General features: G+C 47.7%; 1 protein-coding gene across 3 annotated transcripts in view; it reads right to left on the bottom strand.

Moving 5' to 3' along the window:
* TRAPPC13 (trafficking protein particle complex subunit 13) overlaps positions 1-21,745 on the bottom strand; it is a 987,073-nt gene that overhangs the window by 571,709 nt on the left and 393,619 nt on the right. For all 3 annotated transcript variants that reach the window (XM_069627358.1, XM_069627359.1, XM_069627360.1), the window contains exon 5: positions 13,282-13,409. In XM_069627358.1, coding sequence (XP_069483459.1) covers positions 13,282-13,409 — 128 coding nt within the window. The remainder of the gene's footprint in view (positions 1-13,281; positions 13,410-21,745) is intronic.

Raw genomic sequence — 21,745 nt, 5'->3', positions numbered from 1 at the left:
TCGTACTACATCGGCGGCTAATTACCGAATCCTACAGTGCAAACACCCGTCGGGTGCAGCGCTGGTCTTGCACTACATCCACGTTCATTTTCAAAAGAAATTGGCCCACCAGAGACAAGTTTCGGCACCCTGACATCTGGGCCCGGGGGGCTTTGCGGAGCCTACTCCGAGCCGCACTCTATCCTGCAGTGCGGCCGGCGGCAGTGTGATCCTCCGCCCCCCCCGCTGCGGGCCCAGCTGCGGAGTCTCCTGTGTATCCACCCCTCCTCCCTCCGCCCGTGAGACCTCCGCGGCCTGCCGAGCTGCACCACTGCCGTGCCAGAGGGCTTACCACACGCGCCCTGCCTGGCTAAACTTTGTGGGAGGCATCTGCCTGGTGCCGCTCCCCCGCGGGCTTTGGGCCTGTCCTGGCGCTGTGGGAGGCTGGCGGCTGGAGGCCGTGATAGTGCCGAACCCTGAGCTACCGGAGACGCCGCGGCCGCTCCGCCTGCCTGGGAGCCCATCCTACGCTCCATCCTGACAGCTGGAGCTCGAGGTGAGGAGCTGGGGGGGCGCCATAATACAGCAACACGCCGCATGTTAGTGGAATACATAGCCCCCAGCTCCTTTGCCCGACTGCTGTTCCTTCACCTGGGCCCTACATTCCCACTATATGCCGTGGGCCCCCTGGCTGGCTCTCCAGGGTCATCCTGCCACACAGCGCGGCCTGCGCTCTCTGCGAGGCCCCCCAATACAAACTACTGCCTAAGCAGATGGTATCACTAGCGGGCAGCAATTATATTCCCGGAGAGGGGCTCCCCCCTGGCGCCGCTACAACCAAAGCGTGGGCTTCTACCACCACTCATACTACAACACCATCGGCTGTAGGGGGGCTCTGATCCAGACCTCACGCCCTAGCCCCCCGACACGAAGTACCAACAGAGCTAACTGGGCGATCCCCCTGCGCCTCGCCGCACCCGCCCTCGCTGCTGGACCCTGGTGCCTGAGGGTCACCCTGCCCTCCTCTGGAGATCATTCTGTCCTGTGCGCTCCTGCTGCTATGCTTGGGGACAGGGGGGCCCTGTGGTCTCCTTTCAATTCGGGGTGCTGGGCACGGAGCCCTCCCCCTGGCCTTGTGACCCCGCCTGGCCCTCTGAATTAACTTCCAACTTAGGGTGTGCTGACGCTCGTGATCGCCTGCATTGGGACCAGTCCCCGCGCCATCTTATTCTGCTGCCCCCTGGACCCACCAGTCACTATCCCGAACTGCACAAGAAGCACCTTCCTGTACCTACACATAATACCACCCACCCCTGGGATGCCCAACAAGGCCCGTGGTGCAACCAAGGCGGGGACCATAGACAAGTTTACCAAGCCAGCACCCAGGGTGGAGCAGGGTGTCAGCTCTTCGAAAGACGCCGACATGGAGACCCCACTCGACCCCCCCACAGCCAGACCTGACGGCAATGATGGAATCCATGGCAAAGAACTTTGCCTCCTTCCATGATAAGTTAAGACGATATAAACGCGAATGTGGCCTCACTTAGGTCTAAGTAAGACCAACATAGTACCAAGATTACCAAGGCTGAAACCAGAATCGGGGCAAACGAGGATAATGTGCTCACCCTCCAAAATACTGTGTCAGTCTTAGTGCGGGACATGAAGTGTCAAGGCCAAATGTGATCTAGAATTGCGATTACGCAGTAACAATATCTGCATTGTGGGGGTTCCGAAGTCCGCACTTAAGGGTCACATGGAACTGGCGGTCGAAACCCTCCTCAAGGATCTCCTTGGCGACCCTCTGCTTTCACCATTCTTCACGATCGAGCAGGCGCATCACTCTCTCGCTCCCCGCCCCAAGCCAGGTGACTTCTCCAGGCCTATAATAGCGAACGTTCTCAGCTATAGAGACAGAGACCATATACTGCGCCTTGCACGGGAGAAGGGCGAACTAAGAATTGACTCGCAAATCATTACAATTTTCCCAGACTTTTCCGTCGGGGTACAGGCGGAGCGCAGAGAATTCAACGGGGTGAAGAAAATGCTTCGAGAAAGGAAGATCGAATATGCAATGTTATTTTCAGCACGTCTGAAATTCACCTACCATAACAAGCTATACTTTTTCACGGTCCCGGATGAAGCAGTTAAATTCATTGAATCACAGATCCCACTGAAACCACCTGTAAATGACTTGGACGACTGAGGTCTTCTACATTTCCAATGTATTCATTAAGAGCACACCCCTCCTCATCTGCTACCATCTGTCACTATTTTTCCACTGCAATACAGTACATTGTAACACTGATGCTGCCATAAGAGGCGGCATTGTGCCACACTACTTGCTAAATTGGGTACACAGCAGTGGCGACCCCCGCTGCAATTGCAATACCAGTTTTTTTGCTTGGTTCTCAGGTTAGCCCCTGTTGGGCAAACGGGTTGGAGTGGCCAGGTCGGTCATGGCGCTCTGACATCCCTGTCACGGGTGATGTACACCGAGCGTTGCCAAGTTGCGGCCGGCACGCAGTTGGTCGCTCCGTGGGTGGGCACCATCACACTGCTAGTTTGTGCAGGGCGGTGAGGGCGGGGGGAGCTGTAGTTGGGGAATGTTTTATTAAAATCGGCAGGAAGGAGACGACTGTTTTGGAAGAGAGCGCTTTTACGCCGCCGTAGCACATATGATGGTAATCGGAGACAGATCCTTCTACTGGATTGTACATTAAATTACCAGCATGTCTATTAAGATGATGACTTGGAACGTTAGGGGGCTGACCAATTTCACAAAGTCCCGTAGAATCACAGCATATGCACAAAGACATGGAGTCAAGGTACTCCTACTACAGGAGACACGCTCTGAAACACCGGTCATCAAACCTAGCACAATCCTGGGGCCCCAACAGATTTTATACCCAATACTCCACTCAATCCAGGGGAGTCCTAACTCTGATCCACAAATCTGTAAAATTCACACTCCACACATCCCACATTGACACAGAGGCCAGATACGTAATTCTCCATTGCACTCTGGCCAATGAGAAATGCTTGCTTGTAAATTCATACGGCCCCAACACTGACTCTCCGGATTTCATAGACGCAGTGACTGCCATCCTCATGAGATACATCGAAGTCCCCATTATATGGGGGGGAGGGGACATGAATCGTATACTTGACAATGTCCGTGACAGAACAACCACTACCCGCAGAGTCATGTCTCGAGCCGCCAAACGGCTCCACACACACATGAAATCCCTAAATCTACATAATGTGTGGAAAACGCTTCACACCCAAGGGAGCGATTACACTTTCTACTCAACAGTACATGATAGCTCTTCGAGAATAGAAGAGCTATCATGTACCCACCCGGGACCCCTGCTGTCGGGGTCCCAGGTGGGTAAAGTTATGGATGTCAAGATTCTTGCACGCACGCTCTCTGACAACTCCCCGGTGCTAATGCAGATCCAACTGGGAAATGCCCCGACCACCCGCCCAGCCTGGCGCATTAAATCTGATGTCCTATCTGACGTTGTCTTTAAGGCCAAGATCCTATCGGATATAAACACCTTCTTTGAGAAGAACAATACACAAATACATCCGAGGGGACCCGCTGGGAGGCATTTAAAGTATACATCAGAGGGATGTGCATTTCGAGGGAGGCGGGGGTTCTCAAAGCCATAAGGCAGGCCTTAAACAACTCTGAAACTAATCTTAAAACCCTAGAACAGGATTACGCCGCTGCGCCTGCTCTGGCAACCCTGGCTAACATCAGAACAGAACTAGAATTATACGAATCTCATGCCATTAGCGAGGCGCGCTACTATGCTCGGCCGGCTGCCGCACGAAAGTATGGCGAAGGAGACGGACCTGGAAGAACCCTGGCTAAACTGGTGCATGCGGAGGGAGGGAGGACCCGAATAGATCGCATTATAGATGGGCAAGGCGCAAGACACTGGTCAGACCAAGCCATCTGTTAGGCAGAAACCTGTGCAGTTCCCTTAGGGACCACTGCAAAAAGTTTAAGACTACAGGAGTAAGCAGTAAACCCAATTGGTAGCAGTCTGCACCACCCATATTTACCTGGTAGCTGTGGCTGAGCAGTCAGACTTCTCTCAAGAAGAGTTAGGCAGTATATAGAGTATACACAATAGGGCTAAAAATACAGTAGCACAAGCAAACACTGACCAGAGCTTTGGTATAAAAGTATATAATTATTTATTTAAAAACACACATGTAAAAATACACTGGAACTATATTTGTCAAGCAAGTTCAAACACAGTCACTATAAGTATATACACCTCCCTAGTTAATTATTCGACAAGTCTAGGTTAAGACACCACTTATTTAGCAAAAGAGAGGTGAGCGCGTAACCGTAGATGGCACTCCAATAATTTGTTTAAAAAGGGAGAGAAAAGGCAGAATAGGAAAAACGCACCGTATCAACACTTTTGAAACCACAGCAAGTCAAGAAAGGCAGGGTCTACTGTAGAGCAAAAAGTTCGTAGGCCAGGCCCACTCTTGGAGAGAGCAAGGCGGAATGTGCCCAAGATCACACAGTGGAAATGCACTCAAAGTCTTTGCAGAAAAGTCAAAAGAGGTTGGATTAAGTCAGAAAGGTAATGTTAGTAGGCCCGAGTTCACCCCAGGATAGAGAGTCAAGGATTTACTGGACACCTTGGACAGTCTGTTGCAAGGGAGACCTGGCGGGACACAGTACCTGAAATGGTGAGAAAGCTCCAGCAGGGGCAGTTGTTCCTGGCAGCGGGTGCAAGTTGGGGCTTCGTCCAGGGGAAGAGATGATCTCAACGTGGAGGAAAGCTGGAGGTCGTTGCACTGCCAGGGAAGAAACCAGCCGCAGAGTTTCCTGGTTAAAAGGTACAACCCTTTTATTCGCGGTAGTGGTGAAGCATGGCTATCCGGCCGCCGGGGTGCTTGGCACGTGCGATTCGACCACGAGACGATCCAGGAAGGCGAAACAGGCGAACTGGTTGGTCCCACCAGCTCAAGGGGAACACGACTCTCCTGGAAGAAGATCTCCTCTGTCGTCGGGGAAATGGTGAGTTCATACAGCAGGGCTCCACCGGTGGTGTCGTCGTTGTAGATTGCTGAGCTTCTCCCCTCTTCGGATTCTTTAGGTCCTGTGGCAACTTCTGAAGTTCCAGTCCCCAAAGCCCTGCTTTTATGCAGCAAAACCCCCATACAACAGCTTAGCTGTCAATCAAACATGCTAAGTGGTGAGCCGGGCGACTCACCACTGGGCCAATCACACAAGAGTGCGACTTGAGTTGCCAAGGCAACTAAGTCCAGGGTGCCTAATCCCCCTCCCACACATCCTGTAGACCCCAGACAGAGTGGCACCATTTGGAGGGCTTCTGTGGAGAAGCCTGCCAAAAAATGGAACAAAGGGCTCGACTTGGGTTAGAGTTTCAGAGGCGAACACAAATGCCATTTTAAAATTTTAAAACCGAGTCCTGGCAAAAAGACCCAACCGGGGAATAAATATTAAATGAATAACCCGGCGGTATCTTTAACATTGCACCAAAAAGTGGTGCGTTTAAAATGAAAGGGAAAATCCCATAGGAAATATTCCGGTGGAATATTTCGCGTGGTATCCACTGCCACCAGCCAGAAACTCGACAAGGGGGGACTGGACAGTGCCCCCTTGGAAAACAGACCCAGTGGCAATAGATTTACCCCTACCAGTACTTCCACAATATGATGGTTTGTACTGGTTCTGTTCACATTTTGAGACTAGTAAAGCCAATGATGACTTTACATGCCCTGGGAGACAATAGTCAGTCCCAGGGTATGGAGTCTATGTTTTGGGGTCACTATGACACCCCTGTGTTACTGCACTGAGGGTGTTGTGTAACGCACATACCAAAAACACATGAAGCCCTATGGAGTAAAAGACCCCATAGCCCATAAAACACATTACATAGTCAACGGACATTCTCAAATCATGCCTAAGAGTGGGAGAAAAAAAAAAGAGTCTCACTCTTAGCAGGAGAAAAAAATAAACCCCAAAAATCCAGCAAAGCTGCTGGGGGACTCACTAGGTTTGGGAAATTAGCCTTAACAGAGAATTCTCCCTAACACCGGCATGCACATTCCCACTACGCTGGTCCCCGGGTGGGGTCAAATACCTCGGTGTTCAAGTGTCATTAACCAAAGCCTCCCTACTGGTGGATAACTACGCGACAACGGCACAGCTCATAGAGTCCAAAATGCTTAGATGGCGTAACCTCCCACTGTCTCTTGCGGGCAGGTTGTCCCCAATAAAAATGATTACGGTCCCCAAGCTCCTCTATATCTTTGCTAACGTACCAGTTTGGCCGGGGAAGCAATATTTCAAGAGGCTCCACGCGGCATGTGCCCAATTCCTCTTGCATTCTGGGGCTGTCCGCAAGAAGTGGCAACACATGACCCTACCCTACGAAAAAGGGTGTTTTGACAGCCCCAGACCTAACTTTGTACTGGATCGCGGCACAGGCCCAACAAAAAAAAGTGTATGACACAATGCCTAAGTGCGATATTGTAACTCTCAAATTATTCTGTGAAATGTGTGCTTTACCTGTCTTAACTTCCTGCCAATAAACAAAAGTTTGAAACCAGGAAACACTCATTTTTTTCGAAATCACTTTTGTGTTATTTTATTACGTCAGATCCTCAAAGACAAGAGACTTTGAAAGTAAAGGAGACTTGGCCATCGAGGTGCCTGATAAACTGGAAAAGAACTGTTGACTCGTGCAGGGAAAGCTCGAATGTGTGCTGTGCTCCAAGATCCCACCTTAACCCGTTCTTAAAACGAGTGGAGATCCAGGTTGCCACATCCCAACATATTATTTGTGAACACTTCTTTCTTTTCTTGAAAACTATCCCACACCCTTTTTGTATTAGTTGTAAGGTTTGGCAATAGGTTTCCTAGTATAGGCCCTTTTTATTTTACACAAAGCTACTCATGCTGCCCCCTTCCATGGGCTTGCATGGTGTTGCGCCTGTAAGAGTAACTTCCACAGAGGCATTGCGCTTCAGTGTTTCTATGGTTAGTCTCAAGTCCAACCTTTGTGTACATTGCTAGTGGGATTCCTCATAGTTTCTCCAGTGTATGGTTCCCATCCCTTCTTGTTCACTATCGAGGTGCCCTTTCTTCCTGTTCCGTTGTTCTGATTTACCTTGTATGTTCTTCCTTCTCGTTTACCCTCTTGCTGTATGCGCTTGCCTGTCCCCTTATGTAGGCATAGCCAACCCAACGATAGCACTAGGTACTGCCTCTATACTAGGTACTGCTTATATATGCCTGACTACTAATTTAGGTACCACTACAATGCTATCACTGCACCTTTGCTACTACACCTAGCGCTCAGCAAATGCATTCCAGACTCTCCAGATCAACCCTCCTATCCTTAACTGCCATGCTAGCCTACATTATCCCAACATATCTAGTGCACATATTAGTCCTGCACACCAGTGCCATTGCCAAACATACGCAGCCCTGCCAGTCAGCCATGTCGGTCCAACAGGATAATATCATTACTGACATCAAAACCTGCTCCCAGGGTGCTTTCATTCATCTAGGTACAGACCTAGCATGCATCCACTGCCCCAGACATCACCCAGTCCCCTGCACCACACCATTCCTGCCTAATACAGCACCTTTCCCACCCACAGCCGACAATAATTCTCACAAACCACAATTCACCATTCCTTACCTATTATCCCAACATATCTAGTGCACATATTAGTCCTGCACACCAGTGCCATTGCCAAACATACGCAGCCCTGCCAGTCAGCCATGTCGGTCCAACAGGATAATATCATTACTGACATCAAAACCTGCTCCCAGGGTGCTTTCATTCATCTAGGTACAGACCTAGCATGCATCCACTGCCCCAGACATCACCCAGTCCCCTGCACCACACCATTCCTGCCTAATACAGCACCTTTCCCACCCACAGCCGACAATAATTCTCACAAACCACAATTCACCATTCCTTACCTAGACGCCACCCGCCGATCACGTCCCTGCTCAAGAACCCAACATATAACGACCACTCGCACAAACCCCATATTGGGGGCCAAAAGGAGATTTAGACTCTCCACCCGTACTCGCGAACGCCGCAAAGCAAACAGGAACCAACCCAGCCACCCTTTTAATTATACCAATGCCACCAATAGTAACCTACATAGGTATCCCACACCCCGCCCCCCCACAAGTCAACCACCATATTTCAACCTAATCCCCCATCCCTCCCACCACCAAATACAGATTGACAACACAGTCCTTCCTTCTCCAGCCCCTCCTCATATACCACACACCTCCTTACCCAAATCATTACTTAAAGGTGCCCTACTGAATGTGCGATCCCTAGGTGCACACGCCATTGATGTGCATGATCTCATCCTAGAATTCCAGCTAGATTTCTTAGTCTTATCAGAAACATGGCTCCACCCAGACCCGGGTCCTCTACTCACACTAGCAATCCCACCTGAATACACCATCCTCGGATCTGACCGTCAAGCCGCCTCCGGAGGAGGTGTAGCTATCATCGCTAAAACCGCTTTGCAGTTCAGAGAATGTAAAAATGATACTCTAGCAGGCTATGAACTTCTAGCCCTTAAACTAACCACTGACCCCAAAACCACCATGAACTTCTTAGTAGACTGCAGAGCACCCAGCTCCACCAACAACCCAGATTTAGATATCCCATTACTCATCACCCCACTCCTCAAACCTAAAACTAAATTCATAATCCTAGGAGATCAAAAAGTCAATGTATTCTATAACGCATTACTAGAGATGCAATGTTCCCAAATTGTTAACGCTCCAACCCACATAAAAAGTAGAATCTTAGATTGGATCCTCACACTCAACACTACAGTCACCTTAGAAGAAATCCTAGAGGTATCCTGGACTGATCATTCCCTAGTCCGATTTAACATTCTTACGACTAACGTCCAACACGCTACTCCAACTCCCACCATCCCCTCCTGGTGAGAAACACACGCAAACTCACTCTAGAAAACCTGACCCCAGTACTGAACAATCTAATGCACAGCGCATTACTGACAGTACTTCGCTCCTTTACCGGAGTCCCTGAAAACGGCCATCAACGAAGTAGCTCCACGTAAGCCCATCCTTCCTAGATCCAAACGTAGTAACACCTGGTTCAATGATGAACTTATTGAACTCAGAAGGAAAAAAAAAAAAGAGCGCTAGAACACTTAACCAGAAAAAATCCCTCTAGCGAATTGAAAACAGAGCTCCAGTCCATTGCCAAAACCTACAAACTCGCAGTCGTCACCCACAAAGCCTACTCCCGGAACCTACACATTACCAATGCAGCTTCTAATAGTAAAGAATTACTCTCAATCACCAGAGAACTAGAAATATCTATTCCACCTCCTACTCCAGCCAGAGCGAGTAAAGTGTGGTGCACCACAATCCAAAACGCGTTAGTTTCCAAAATTAGTTCACTGCAAGACAAAATCACATTGCAAAGAAAACTCCTGGCCTACACCGTGGAGCCTGCCCCGCCCTTATTGACGGACAACACAGAGACAGTACCTCAATTCCATTTCACCCCAGTCACTCTAGCCCAAGTACTTAAAACTATAGCGGCACTCAAACCTTACAATTGTAAAGGAGACAGCTTTCCTGCCAAACTAGTTAAATCTTGTGCCCCCACCTTAGCACCCATCATCACCAAATTCATAAATGCATCGTTCAGTTCCAACTATCCCTGCGAAAATCAAAGAAACCTGGGTCGCACCCCTTCTTAAAAAACCCACACTAGACCGCACCATCCCCACCAACTACAGACCCATCACAACAGTCCCCTTCCTCCTCAAAGTTATAGACAAAACACACTCAAGTACAAACCCACCTAGAGAGTAATCACCTTCTAGGTGACAGACAATCCGAATTCCGCCCCAAACACAGCACAGAGACAGCTCTTTTGGACTTAAAAAAATCAGATGGATGCCATTAGGGACTCTGGGAATCTATGCATCCTATTACTACTCGATCTGGCTGCTTTGTTCGATTTAGTGGACCACGACAATTTATGCCCAACACTTTCCAAAAAACATCCACTTCTCCAAGAAAGCAACTACCTGGATGACATCATTTTTGTCAGATCGCACATCCAGAGTAGCCATCGGCGAAGAAGCAGCAGATCCCTTAACAGTTCCGTTAGGCGTACCACAAGGCTTGTGCCTCTCTCCCACCCTCTACAATGCCAATACAAAGCATCTCTTCGCTGCACTCAACGCCATGGGTGTAATATACAGCAACTTTGCAGATGATACACAGTTTCTCATCCCTATCACAGGCAATCTAGAACATGACACTATTCTCGTAAATAAGATCTACTGCATAATCCAAAATTGGATGGCAATAAACCGCCTATGCCTCAATGGAGAAAAAAAACGAGATCCTCATTGTAGGCGCTCCCTCCCGTCTAAACAGGTTACACAAAGATTACACATCTATTGTCATAGACGGCACCCCTATCACCATGTTAAACTAAGTAAAAACACTAAGTGTTCACTTGGATTCCAGTGTCACCATGTGTAAACATATCAACGCACTTGCCTCTTCCACTGCCTGCACAGCGAAAACACATTACCCTGATCACCCTGAGCTGACCATTTCTCAGTCCTCAAAACTGCATCATCCTAGCAAAAGCCCTCATTTTGTCCAAGTTAGACTACTGCAACATACTGTTGTTAGGCACCACCAAGAAAAATCTAAAACAAATGAAACTATTTCAGAACAAAGCATTGAAAGCAGCACTTGGAATTAACCAAAGGGACCACATTTCACAGTCTAGGAGAGAGGCACACTGGCTGCCCATACAAGCGAGAAAACTGCACAAAACATAACACACAAGTGAATCACCCGAAACGCCCTGATCTACCTCAATCAATGCCACACTCGCAAATTGTCCACTAGATCCCTCAGATTCAACTCCAACACCCACTTACACATCCCCCGCTCCAAGAACTCTAGAACAGGTAATTCCAGTTTCCCCATAGCAGCCCCTAGAATCTGGAACTCACTACCTTCTAACATAAGCAATGAGCCTTCCCACATACATTTCAAGAAATTACTAAAAACTTGGCTCTTTAACAAATTCTAACATTACTAGAAAACGATGGGCCTCATTAAGGGTCGGGCGGTCCGCAAGCAAATAACAGTGGCGATAAACCCGCCGCCACTGTTAATTCCGGACCGCCCAATCTCGAGTCCTGCAGGCGGGAGGTGGCGTTCCCGCCAGTTCTGACCTGGTGGGTTTAACACCGCCATCAGGAGATGGTGCCGGTGTTTCCACATTCCCCACTTCCCCATTCCCATTGAGTCCTGTGGGACTCAATGGGATTGGGGATTTACCGAATTCCGCCTCCGGAATGCCCGGGACACCAGGGTCGTAATGCCCTGGTAATTCCGGGAGTCACAGAGGCAGAATGGTAATATGAGTCTGGAGGTAACCGAGCCGGAAAAACCGGCTGGTTGCCGCCCGACTCGTAATGAGGCCCTATGTCTTGAATTACGGCCTGGGCCAAGGCTTCTGACTCAGATACTCTATCGAAAATGCCAAATATCATAATGATCAACTTTGTCTAACAAACCATCAAGTCTCTCTGTAAGTAATCCTGTAAATACTATCTTGACCATCGACTAACCATGTTTATTTTGTAACCAGAAAGTTCTATAAGTAATCCTTTAACCTACGCCGTGACACCCCTGGGTTTGGGTGTATAATCAAATGCAATAAATAAAAAGAAAATAAATAAAAACCTACCTGGGTGCCCTCTGTATCCCCCTGACAGACCCGTGACATAGGGAAATATGTCCTCTTTATTGACATTACTGCTTGCAAAAACTTAACACAGCCAACAAGGTCAGGGGACAGTAAGCCCATAGAAGGTCAATAAAGGCAGGTTTACCGTGCCTAATAGCACTTAATTTTAGACTCGATATGTATAATTTGGATAGCCTGATTCTAAGGTTTAGTCATTTCTTGGGGTTCTCTACTTTTATGCTGCGGCATAGGAATCTATATTAACTTAGATTTCAGATTCCGCCTAGTGGCCAGTGGAGTTGGCAGCTGGTTTAGCAACCCTTGCGTATCAAGATAGGCTAACAAGTGCAGTTTTTAAGGTAGCAGGGGTTAAAGAATGGGGTTTTGCAGCAGGGAGATCCTCAATGATATTGATATTCCTTCCACGTAAAGTGGGGCGTAGGCACAAGGGCTTACTAAAGATTTTTTCTTTTGCTGAAAAGTTTAAAAGTGGACCAAGCTGTGCCTCAGGAAGTTCTCATTTTGCCAAAACGTGCCCACACAAAAAGTGTTTTCAAAGGCAATTTCAAAGGCCAGGTTTTTAAATGATTAGCTGTTTACAACCTCCATCATTCCTCCCAGGAAAATTCATAGGCCAATGCAATGGAACTGCTTTGGAAGAACAATGTATAGATCATATTCCAACAGAAATTAACTAATGGTCCGCATTTTTGCAATCATTGGTCAAGACACACAACACACGATCGTATGCTCTCTATTATTTTCCCTCATTTATTTGTATTCTACAAATGAGGTTTAGCTTACAAACCTTCATTTTGAAATACAGTTCTAATATTTATCAGTCATTGCCATTCCAGGCACAGAGAGGTACATCTGTGCTTACTATGCATGAGCTCAATTGCAGAGATGTTACGTTTTATTCTCAGAGAATGCTTGTCCCACAAGGAACCATGGACATAATGAGTCAATTTTGGACATTCAGAGTCCAGACAGGCCAGAATGATTCCATTGCAAGTCTGTGTGTGTTAAATAGATTTATCGGAACATGAGTAACTACATATACCTGCATACCATTTGTCCCGGGAGGATAGCTCAGCGGCAGCGTGCGCGTCTTGGAAGCAAGACGACACGTAGCAACAACAGGTTCGATCCCCGGGTCCGCGCTTAGAAACCTTTGGGTGTTTAAGCGCGTTATAAATACGTAACTAAGGAAAAAAAACACACACAATTACGCAACTAAGAAAAACAAAAAAAAAGACAATTCCTGTAACAGCGCCTCGATGCCTGCGGGCTGTGTGAGCGCTTTATAAATGTGAAATAAAAAAAAAAAAAAAAAAAAATAGATTTCCAGCACCACTCGTTACCCTGCTGTTTCAGTTGTAACGCAAAACAGAGCCCGTCTCACTAGTCATGTCAGCAACAAAGAATCTGATCTTTATCCATCGGCTAATTTAACTTGCGGCACATTTTTTATTGACATTCAGTTTAATTTATTGGCACTTACATGTGTGTTCCAATCTCTTTCACTTCATGGTGGATAACATCATCAATACAGCTATCTGGTAAAAGCTCTGCAACTGCAGAGGTGGATGCAGACAGGTTCAATCGCTGAGAGCTAGTTTGGAGATCAGCCTTCAAGGGTTAGAAAAATAAAATGTGGTCAAAACATTTTGAAAGAGCATATTGAACATTTAAAGCATGTATGGTTTTATTTTAGAGAATCAGAATGAAAAGTGTATCCATGGCAGGCCAAACAAACTGCTAATCGATATCTAAGCTTCAGAATCGGCTTAAAACTCAAACCATATTGAAAGCAGTTAAATATGCTTGCACCATTCGTAAGCAAGCATATGTGGACCCCAATAACAGATTAACACCGGAACTGGGCAGTGGGTGCTGGATACACCTTACCAAATGGGGTAGGGGCATTTTGACATTCATATATACACACATGCATGACATTCTGACAATAAGATGAGAGATTGTATAGCAGGGTATAACATAATTGAAGAGTTCATAGAAGCAGACATTTCAATATTTTGAGCTTTTGAGGAGAGATACCACAGTTGATTAATATAGATTCTGCTTGGTGTAGGTTCCAGACCCCCCCAATACCCTGGACTCAACATAGGCTCTGAGGCTCAAGTTTTCACAAATGCCTTTTTGTGTCAAATACACACAGGGAGGACTGGCGCATGGATAACCAAATATGAATAACTTTCCTTAAAAGAGCATGAGCGTTAAGGGATAACCAAAACCAGTGCAAGGGATATTTAGTGTCCAGAGCTAGGCTCCTCGCAGGACCGTCCCCCACACACAGCTTTGAAGTTACCAACATCCACCTCTGGCCGCTGCTAGCAAGGCTGTCCTTGCCAATGACAGTATACTTTCCTCATCTGTCATGGTTTGATTTTCAGGCCATCTGTAGAGTCCACTCCACGCCAAGGACGAGGCAGAAGAATAGGACACCCATCATCGATTCAAGTCCCTCTGAACCTATCTTGGGTGTCTTGCTCCATGAGCCTTCCTGGATTAGATTTGCTTTGAGCTCAGCTGGCCCGGATTCCAACTAAGCCTTCCTGATATGGATTGTGAGTGAGCAACTGTTTTTGAGTCTACATGGCAGGATTACCATTCCCACCACAATCTAGATCATGATTCTGGCTAGTGTGTGCCTCTGACCCAATTCTGTGCACTCTGTCCCTCTGCCCCCTCCATAACAATCTCTCTAATATAGCTACAGTCTCACATGTACTGTCTCTCGGACACACACTTTCCATACAGTCTAAGCCTGTCACTCACTGTTTAACTCAATGTCGCGCTCTCGCTCCTCTCTATATCTCTAAGACATACAGTGAGAGACAGTCCCTCACTGTAAGTCTCACTCTCTCTGCCCCGCACTCCTCTCACTGTTTCACTGGCCATCTCTCTAAACGTCCCTCCCAGACAGAGACGCAGTGTGAGAGAGACAGTATCTCTCTCACACTGCCTTTGCCTGCTTTAGTCTGAGCCCTGGCCTCTGCCTCCCCTGGTCAGCAATATTCTAAATTTACCTTGGCTTGGCATGCACCCTAGCTGAGGTCCCAGTGGCTTCTCCGTCTGCCCCTTCCTTAGAGTAAACCAAGAGAAGCCAAGAGATAGAAAGAAAAAAACAACTTAATAAGTTGATATGACTGTGAATTTGAATCCTGAAGAACTCTGTTGAACCTGGGGAAGGGAACCCAGAGACCATTTTGTGGAACTGTCTTGTACTTGGGGAAGTGACACCCAAGACTATTTTGTGGAACTGGCTTGTACTTGGCAACTAAACCCAGAGGCCCTCTTGTTGGAACTGTCTTGAAATTGGGGCAGGGAGCTAAGAACAAGCCTGGAGCTGGAAGAAGCTGGGAACTTTAGTTGAACACTGTTTCTTTGGTTACTGACATCCCTACACATTGTTTAGCTTTAGCTGTGAGGGCAAGTATAGGTTTTGCATACAGACAGACTTTTAAGTTGAACTTACTGACTCAGTATATCCTTAGGTCATTTAGGTAGGGAAATCCAACCATATTATAGGGCACGTTAGGTCTTGCACCAACCTGACATTTTGAGTTAATAAAGACCTTTTGTTTGGACTTTGAACCTGTTTGTGTGTTGCTTCATCATGCCTACACATCTCACATTAGAGAAAATGTTGCACTGCTTGTTGGATGATTTCAAATGTTGATAAGTACTGTTTATGGATTGCTATTCGTTGTGATCAAATATAAGTCTCCCTCTACAGCCATATCCCTCTATGACTGCCACAGTCACCATTAGAGAACCGGAGGCAGGGCACAGAGCGCAGCCTCATCAGGAACATCAGCGGTAAGGCTACCCCCCTGACCACCCGGTCAACACAACAAAGCCCGACCAGAAAGCTCCCCAGGCATCCGTCAGCCCGAGTGCACAGTAAAGGGACAAGACGGAGAGGATAGCGGAGCAGGGAAGGAGGAGCCCAGCCATTAACGCCTCGTCTCCCCAGGCAGCGCAAGCAAGCATCTTCATCCGGAGCCCCCAGCATTAAAGGGAGGCACACATGAACAGCAAGGGGCTTCCTTTCATGACATAAGGGACCCCAACAACGTAAACCCCCCAGAAAAAAAGAAGTATGTCTACTATAACAACTCAGTGAAGGAGATTACCTGGCCACCCCAGGAGGGGGACCAAACACCAAAGCACAGACCAGCATCTAACCCTTCCCACGGAACAGACCAGCAAGAATAGAAAGCATACCTATCCAGAGGGGGCCTATTAAAGCAAGTAGGTCAGTAGAGCAGCCCACTGGCCCACACCAGGATCCAGGCCTCAGTGGACATAGACACCCCCACGAGGGAACGGGGAAGGTGGCGCAGGAGGGGAGATGTGCTTTGGGGGGACAACAAAGTGGGAAAACAAAACACCCCCTCATTTCGTAGGAGCCAGTCAAGAAGGGCCCCCCCTCCGCTCCAACCGGCGGAAGCGAAGAGCCCACAAGAACACCTAAGGTCTACGGGCAGCCAGTTGTGGAGAAAGAAGGGGGAGCCCACTCAGACACAGAGCATTTAGGAGACAGGCAAGACAAGGCCCCCACACAGTACCAGCCCTTGGAAGGCCCTGCGCCTCCTAGTCAATGGAGAACACTCGGCCACGGTAAAGGTGTCATGGGGAACTAAACAGGGATGCCCCTTGTCCCTACTCCTCTATGCACTACACTTAGAACCGCTGCTAAGTAAAATAAGAGACACAAAGGAAATAGAAGGTATCCCGTTCGGAAGGAACACAAAGGCGCAGAATTCGCAGATGATATGTTATTAACAGTAACAAACCCAGAGAAATCCCTTAGAGCCATAGACGAGACACTGGCCCTCTTCTGAGAGGTCACGGGCTTGAAAGTGAACAGGAAAAAAAAAAATCAGAGATCCTGAATCTCTCCGTCCCCCAGGACAGGGAAAAGGAACTGAAGGGAGCATTCCCATACACCTGGGCACCTGATAACGTTAAATACCTGGGAGTAAGAATCACCAAAAGATGAGACCAACCATTTGCAGCTAAGTACCCCTCCACTATTGGACACCATTAAGAACACGCTAGTCACCTGGGACCCATTGGCAATCCCATGGATGGGAAGAATCAACATCTTGAAAATGTCCATACTTACCAAAGCATTTTTTTTTTATTGTGTTTTAATCATTAAGATTTTTACAATCAGAAAAAGTAGCTTAGTTTCGTAAAATGAACAGAAGTTGAAAAGTAAAAGTTTGAGCTGAGTACCGTCAATCAACGTGTTAACATAGTTTGCTCAATTTCCTGTTCTGTTTGTACTGGGAAGGATTTTTGAATATCTTGTAGGATGTTGTATGTTGCCAACATCCAGGTGTTTTTTTTCTCCTGTCTTCAGTCTTGAACAACAAAGGTCTTCGTCCTGCAGCACAAAGTCTGAGAATAGGCGCTTCAGGTAGAGTGATCTGGCCTTGAGAGTACTAGGGCAAGACAAAAGTTGATGGCGAATAGACTCCACGACTCCAACAGAACCACAAAATCTACAGCCGTTTGTTACTGCGAGCCCCCGTATAGAAAGGATTTCGTTGGTGGGCAAAAGATTTAGTCTTGCTCTCAGTAGCAGGTTTCAAGCTTTTTTTGATGGAAATAATTTGATAAATGGTTGTATCTCATTCAGTTTTTTAGGGTTCCAAGGCAGATGAGTCGTCAGTTTGTTCGCCAAAGCTTTCTCCCCAGTCTTGATTCATTCAAGCTCTTTAAACTTTTTGAAGACCTTCACTGGGTTATTCTTAAGAATCTCCTCGTCCAAAGCCACCTCATGGAGAATTTCTTGGTTTCTCTGAGCCCATCTAGTTAGCATCTTGCAGCCAGTGTCTTATTTCTTGTGCAATCAAATTATAAACGGAAGGTTTTTCCGCGAGAAGATATTTGCGATAGAGCATCAATGAATTGCAGCTCACTGAAGCTGCTTGGGAAAGTAGGCTTAGTGCCTTTCTAATAAAGGCCATCGAGACACAGTTACGAAGACCCACATTTTTTCTCCAAAAACTTGCCTCCAAAGTAAGCCAAAAAGATGGTGGAATATTTGGCATTGCGTCAGCTCCGTAAGTTAATGTAGGGACAACCTTCGACCTTATAAAAGTTAATCACTGAGATCAAGGAAAAACACCCAAATTTCCTGTCTATTGCATGCCCTTGCGCCGTCAGTTTTCTTGTTTTGACCTTCAAGAATTTCTGCATTCCTGTCTCGTTTTAAAAGCCATTATACTGTCATGATGCCTGCCCCTGGAAGACCAGACCAGGCCCAGCAGCTCCGGAAGCAGGCATCATGCCACTTGGAGCATGCCCAAAAGCCCCAGTTAGGGGCTGTTTGGGTACAGTCCTGGCGCATATGGCGCCAGGCTCATTATTGATAACTTACCTGAAGCAGACCATGCTGCATACTCACCTGAGGCAGACCATGCTGCATGAAGACTCAAGCCAAATGAGGCTTAGGAGGGACTATTTTACTGAAGGGACTATTTTGTTACTTGGGTGGGGCTGTGGAAGAATACTTACCTGGATCTTCTTCCAAGGCTATTTAAAGCACGCCCCGACAGCCACACGTGCTTCGCGTTATTCTGCTTGCTGCAGCGTAACGCTCACCGTGTTTTCTGCAGCTTCAGTCTTCAGCCACGCCCGCTTCAGTCCTGGGACTCCTGAAACAAGAAGACAAAAAGAATAAAGGTTAGAACAGGAGTTTTAACTTTGATCCTTACCTGAATCCTGATCCATTTCGCCACGGAACTGAAAGACAGAAGTCTTTGAAGCATCGCTTCGCATTCCTACGGCGCCGCGCTGTACTCACCTGCTTGGCGGTACTGCAGCATTCCATCACGCTCTCTCCATCTCGCGGCCGCCCTCCGACACCTAAGGAGACAAAGACAGCAAGGTGAGCAAGGGGACTCTCTAAGGCCATACAAGCTACCCCCAAGGACTTACCTGACTTACCACGGGAGGTACACACCTCATTTCGAGTCGGCGCAGTCAACTCTGCTTCATCGCCGTACCCCGGCCCCTAAGGGGAGAAAGCAAGGACAATACCAGTTACCCCCCACAAAACTTACCTGATTTACCACGGGGGTCTCACCTCATCTCGGTCGGGTCGGCACAGTCAACTCTGCTTCATCGCCGTACCCCGGCCCCTAAGGGGAAAAACACAATAGACTTACCTGAACCTTACCGAGTGCCATTAGGAAATCATTGAGAGGATTAATCTGCAACCTGCAAGGAATCGGACAGAGTGAAGAGCAGACATTTGAACTCTTATGAACAATTGGACTAGAGTCAATACTGGAACTCACCAATTCCTCTACGCCAGTGAAGTAACTGGTCATCAACGTGCCCCTGCGGTCGACGCAGGATGGAGAGCTCATCCTTCCAAACCATCAGGTGAGACTAAGGAGGGGACATCAAGAGTGATCAGTGGGAAGACAACGGGAGTGGGGAAGGTGGGTTGACACTCAATTCCACGGGTGGTTAATTCCTCTTCTCCTTTGCAAAAGAATATTCTTGCGAGCCAGACAAACTAGGCTGAGCAGGCCAGTCCAGTCAGTCATCTCGGCGCTACACGTCACGCTGGTGGAAATAACAGCGGCCCAGTTCCGGTCGACGCCCCCGTGGGAACCAGGTGAGCGTAACATACACCTTCATGGCCCTTCCAGTAAAAATCCCCATGTCATACTTCAAAGCCATCCGGAGTAATACCAATAAATTCATCTGGGTTCACAAAAAGCCAAGAATATCGGGCGCAATTATGAGGCTGCCAAGGAATAAGGGAGGAATGGGGGAACCAGACCTCAAGGCATATTACTATGCGGAACAGATCAAAGTAATCAGGGATTGGTTTAGGGACAATAGAGAAAAAATGGAGAGATACGAACAGAGCAGTGGTGGGGGGTCATCTGGGAAACGTCCTTTGGCTACCAAGGGAAGACAGGCCCTCCAACATGTATAGTAGCAAAATAGAGACCCTAGTGGCAAATACATGGGATACAGTGGTTAAGAGATGCAATCTGACAACCTTCCCCTCAACCCGATCTTCGGGAACCCACAATTCACGCTGGACTCCCCGGACACGGCTACCGTAAATGGCTAGAGGGGGGGGCACAAAACACAGGATATGTTCGAGGGAGGGGAGATAAAATCCTTCTTCCAGTACAAAAGAGACTTCTAGGTGGGGGGGGTATCAATACGTCCAGCTAAAACACTGGCTATTAAACCCCATACCATCCTGCTCAACCGTCTCCGTGAAAACCTGGGTATCACTGATCAGGCTCTAGCCTGGCTGACTGTTAAGTCAGGGTATATTCCTTGACAAAGTAACCAGAATCCTGACTTCAAGTTTTGAACTCGTTGTGTAGTGGACGAGTTCTTTTTGTCAATGTACCCGACAGAGAGGTAGAAAAACTCTCTGTACGGTTAATTGACCTAAAGATGAGGGGACGTCACAGGAACCGGTCAACCTGCAAGGGAACCGTACATTAGTGACAGAAGACAACCTGAATAGCAATGAACAGATAGCCAAACTCTAGTACCTGAATATTGACTGTAGTTGACTGAATGGCAATTCCAGAATAGTAAGATTGGCGTCAGAATTTTAAGATAACGAAAATAAACAGTAATTCACCGGAACCAAAAACAAGGACAAAAACTCGAATTAGAAATATAGGAACAGTCTTACCAGTTGAGAGTTTCCAAGGAAGTATAATGTCCAGAAGATGAAATGAAGACCAGGACCGATCCGCAAAAGCAGGAGCGTTGATCCACCTACCCACCGCCGGCACAAGGACGCCTAAACCAAGAATCCAGTAAGCAACAATGTCCACCTGAAAACCGACGGCACGCGGACGCCTAGGTCACAAGAGAGTCTCAAGTTCCAATGGGACAATGAGGAAGTCTGTATCCACAGGTCTGTAGAAAGTTCCAGTTGCAGCAGAGTGGAGATGAAGAAAACCGGAGTAAACAGCAGAACCCAAGGCTTACCAAGTACGTAAATAGCACCGCAAGCCGAATGGGAAAGACAAGAGGAAATCCGTGAACAGTTCCAAGAATCGAAAACCAAGCGGGCGAAATCAAACAGACATCCGTGATCCGTAACAATTCCAAAGAGGGGTTCCGTAAGTCGAGGCAATCCAACAAGAGGCACAAAACAAGGTAAAACCAGCAGGAGTCCAGTAAACGATCCAGGTCAAACACTAATCCAACAGAAGCAAAGCAAGGTCCGTAGTGGCAAGAGAAATAACAATTTCAGAAGCAGCGAGTAGCGGGGAGGCGGGGCATAAGAACGAAAACCAAAAGTCACGTGAGAGTCTAACAACGTGCAAAGACACGTGACCTCAGGTACGCAGAGTGACTGCGTTTCCATGGTAAAGCCCAGCGCTGCTTTAATGACACAGAACGAACTGGCTGAGCAAACATCCGTGTCCTGAACCAGCATGTCCGTGACAAAAGCAGAGGAAAACCAGACGAGGAAGGTAAGTGAGCAGGACCAGAAAGACTGCCAGTATGCTTCCCTGAATTATGAATTCTGACACTGACCTCTTTCCTCTCAGATCCACCCTCCCAGGTCCAACTTGGGTGCTTCCTTTCATCTATCTTCCTCTCTACCTGTGGTGTTCCCAGGGGTCTAACCTCTCGTCCCTGGCTTTTCAACCAATACCTGGCAACTCTCACCCACTGCATTGCCACTCTCTGCTCAAATTTCCAGTGCTACGCTGATGACAACTCATTTTCAAGCTGCCCCCTGTCACCTCCTCTCCCTCTCTCATCTCAGATTGCCTAACTGCCATTCAAGATTGGTGTTCCGCCAATGATCTTTGTCTGAATGCCAGCAAGACAGAGATCCTCCTCAATGGCACACCTTCACCATCCTTTCCCCTCACTCTCTGGCTGGCCTCCCTTGGCCCTCCTCCTACCCCCACCTGCAA

The sequence above is a fragment of the Ambystoma mexicanum genome, chromosome 6p, assembly GCF_040938575.1.
Source record: "Ambystoma mexicanum isolate Mex_15411 chromosome 6p, UKY_AmexF1_1, whole genome shotgun sequence".
Classification (NCBI taxonomy): domain Eukaryota; kingdom Metazoa; phylum Chordata; class Amphibia; order Caudata; family Ambystomatidae; genus Ambystoma; species Ambystoma mexicanum.
This window is presented reverse-complemented; position numbering and strand designations above follow the sequence as displayed.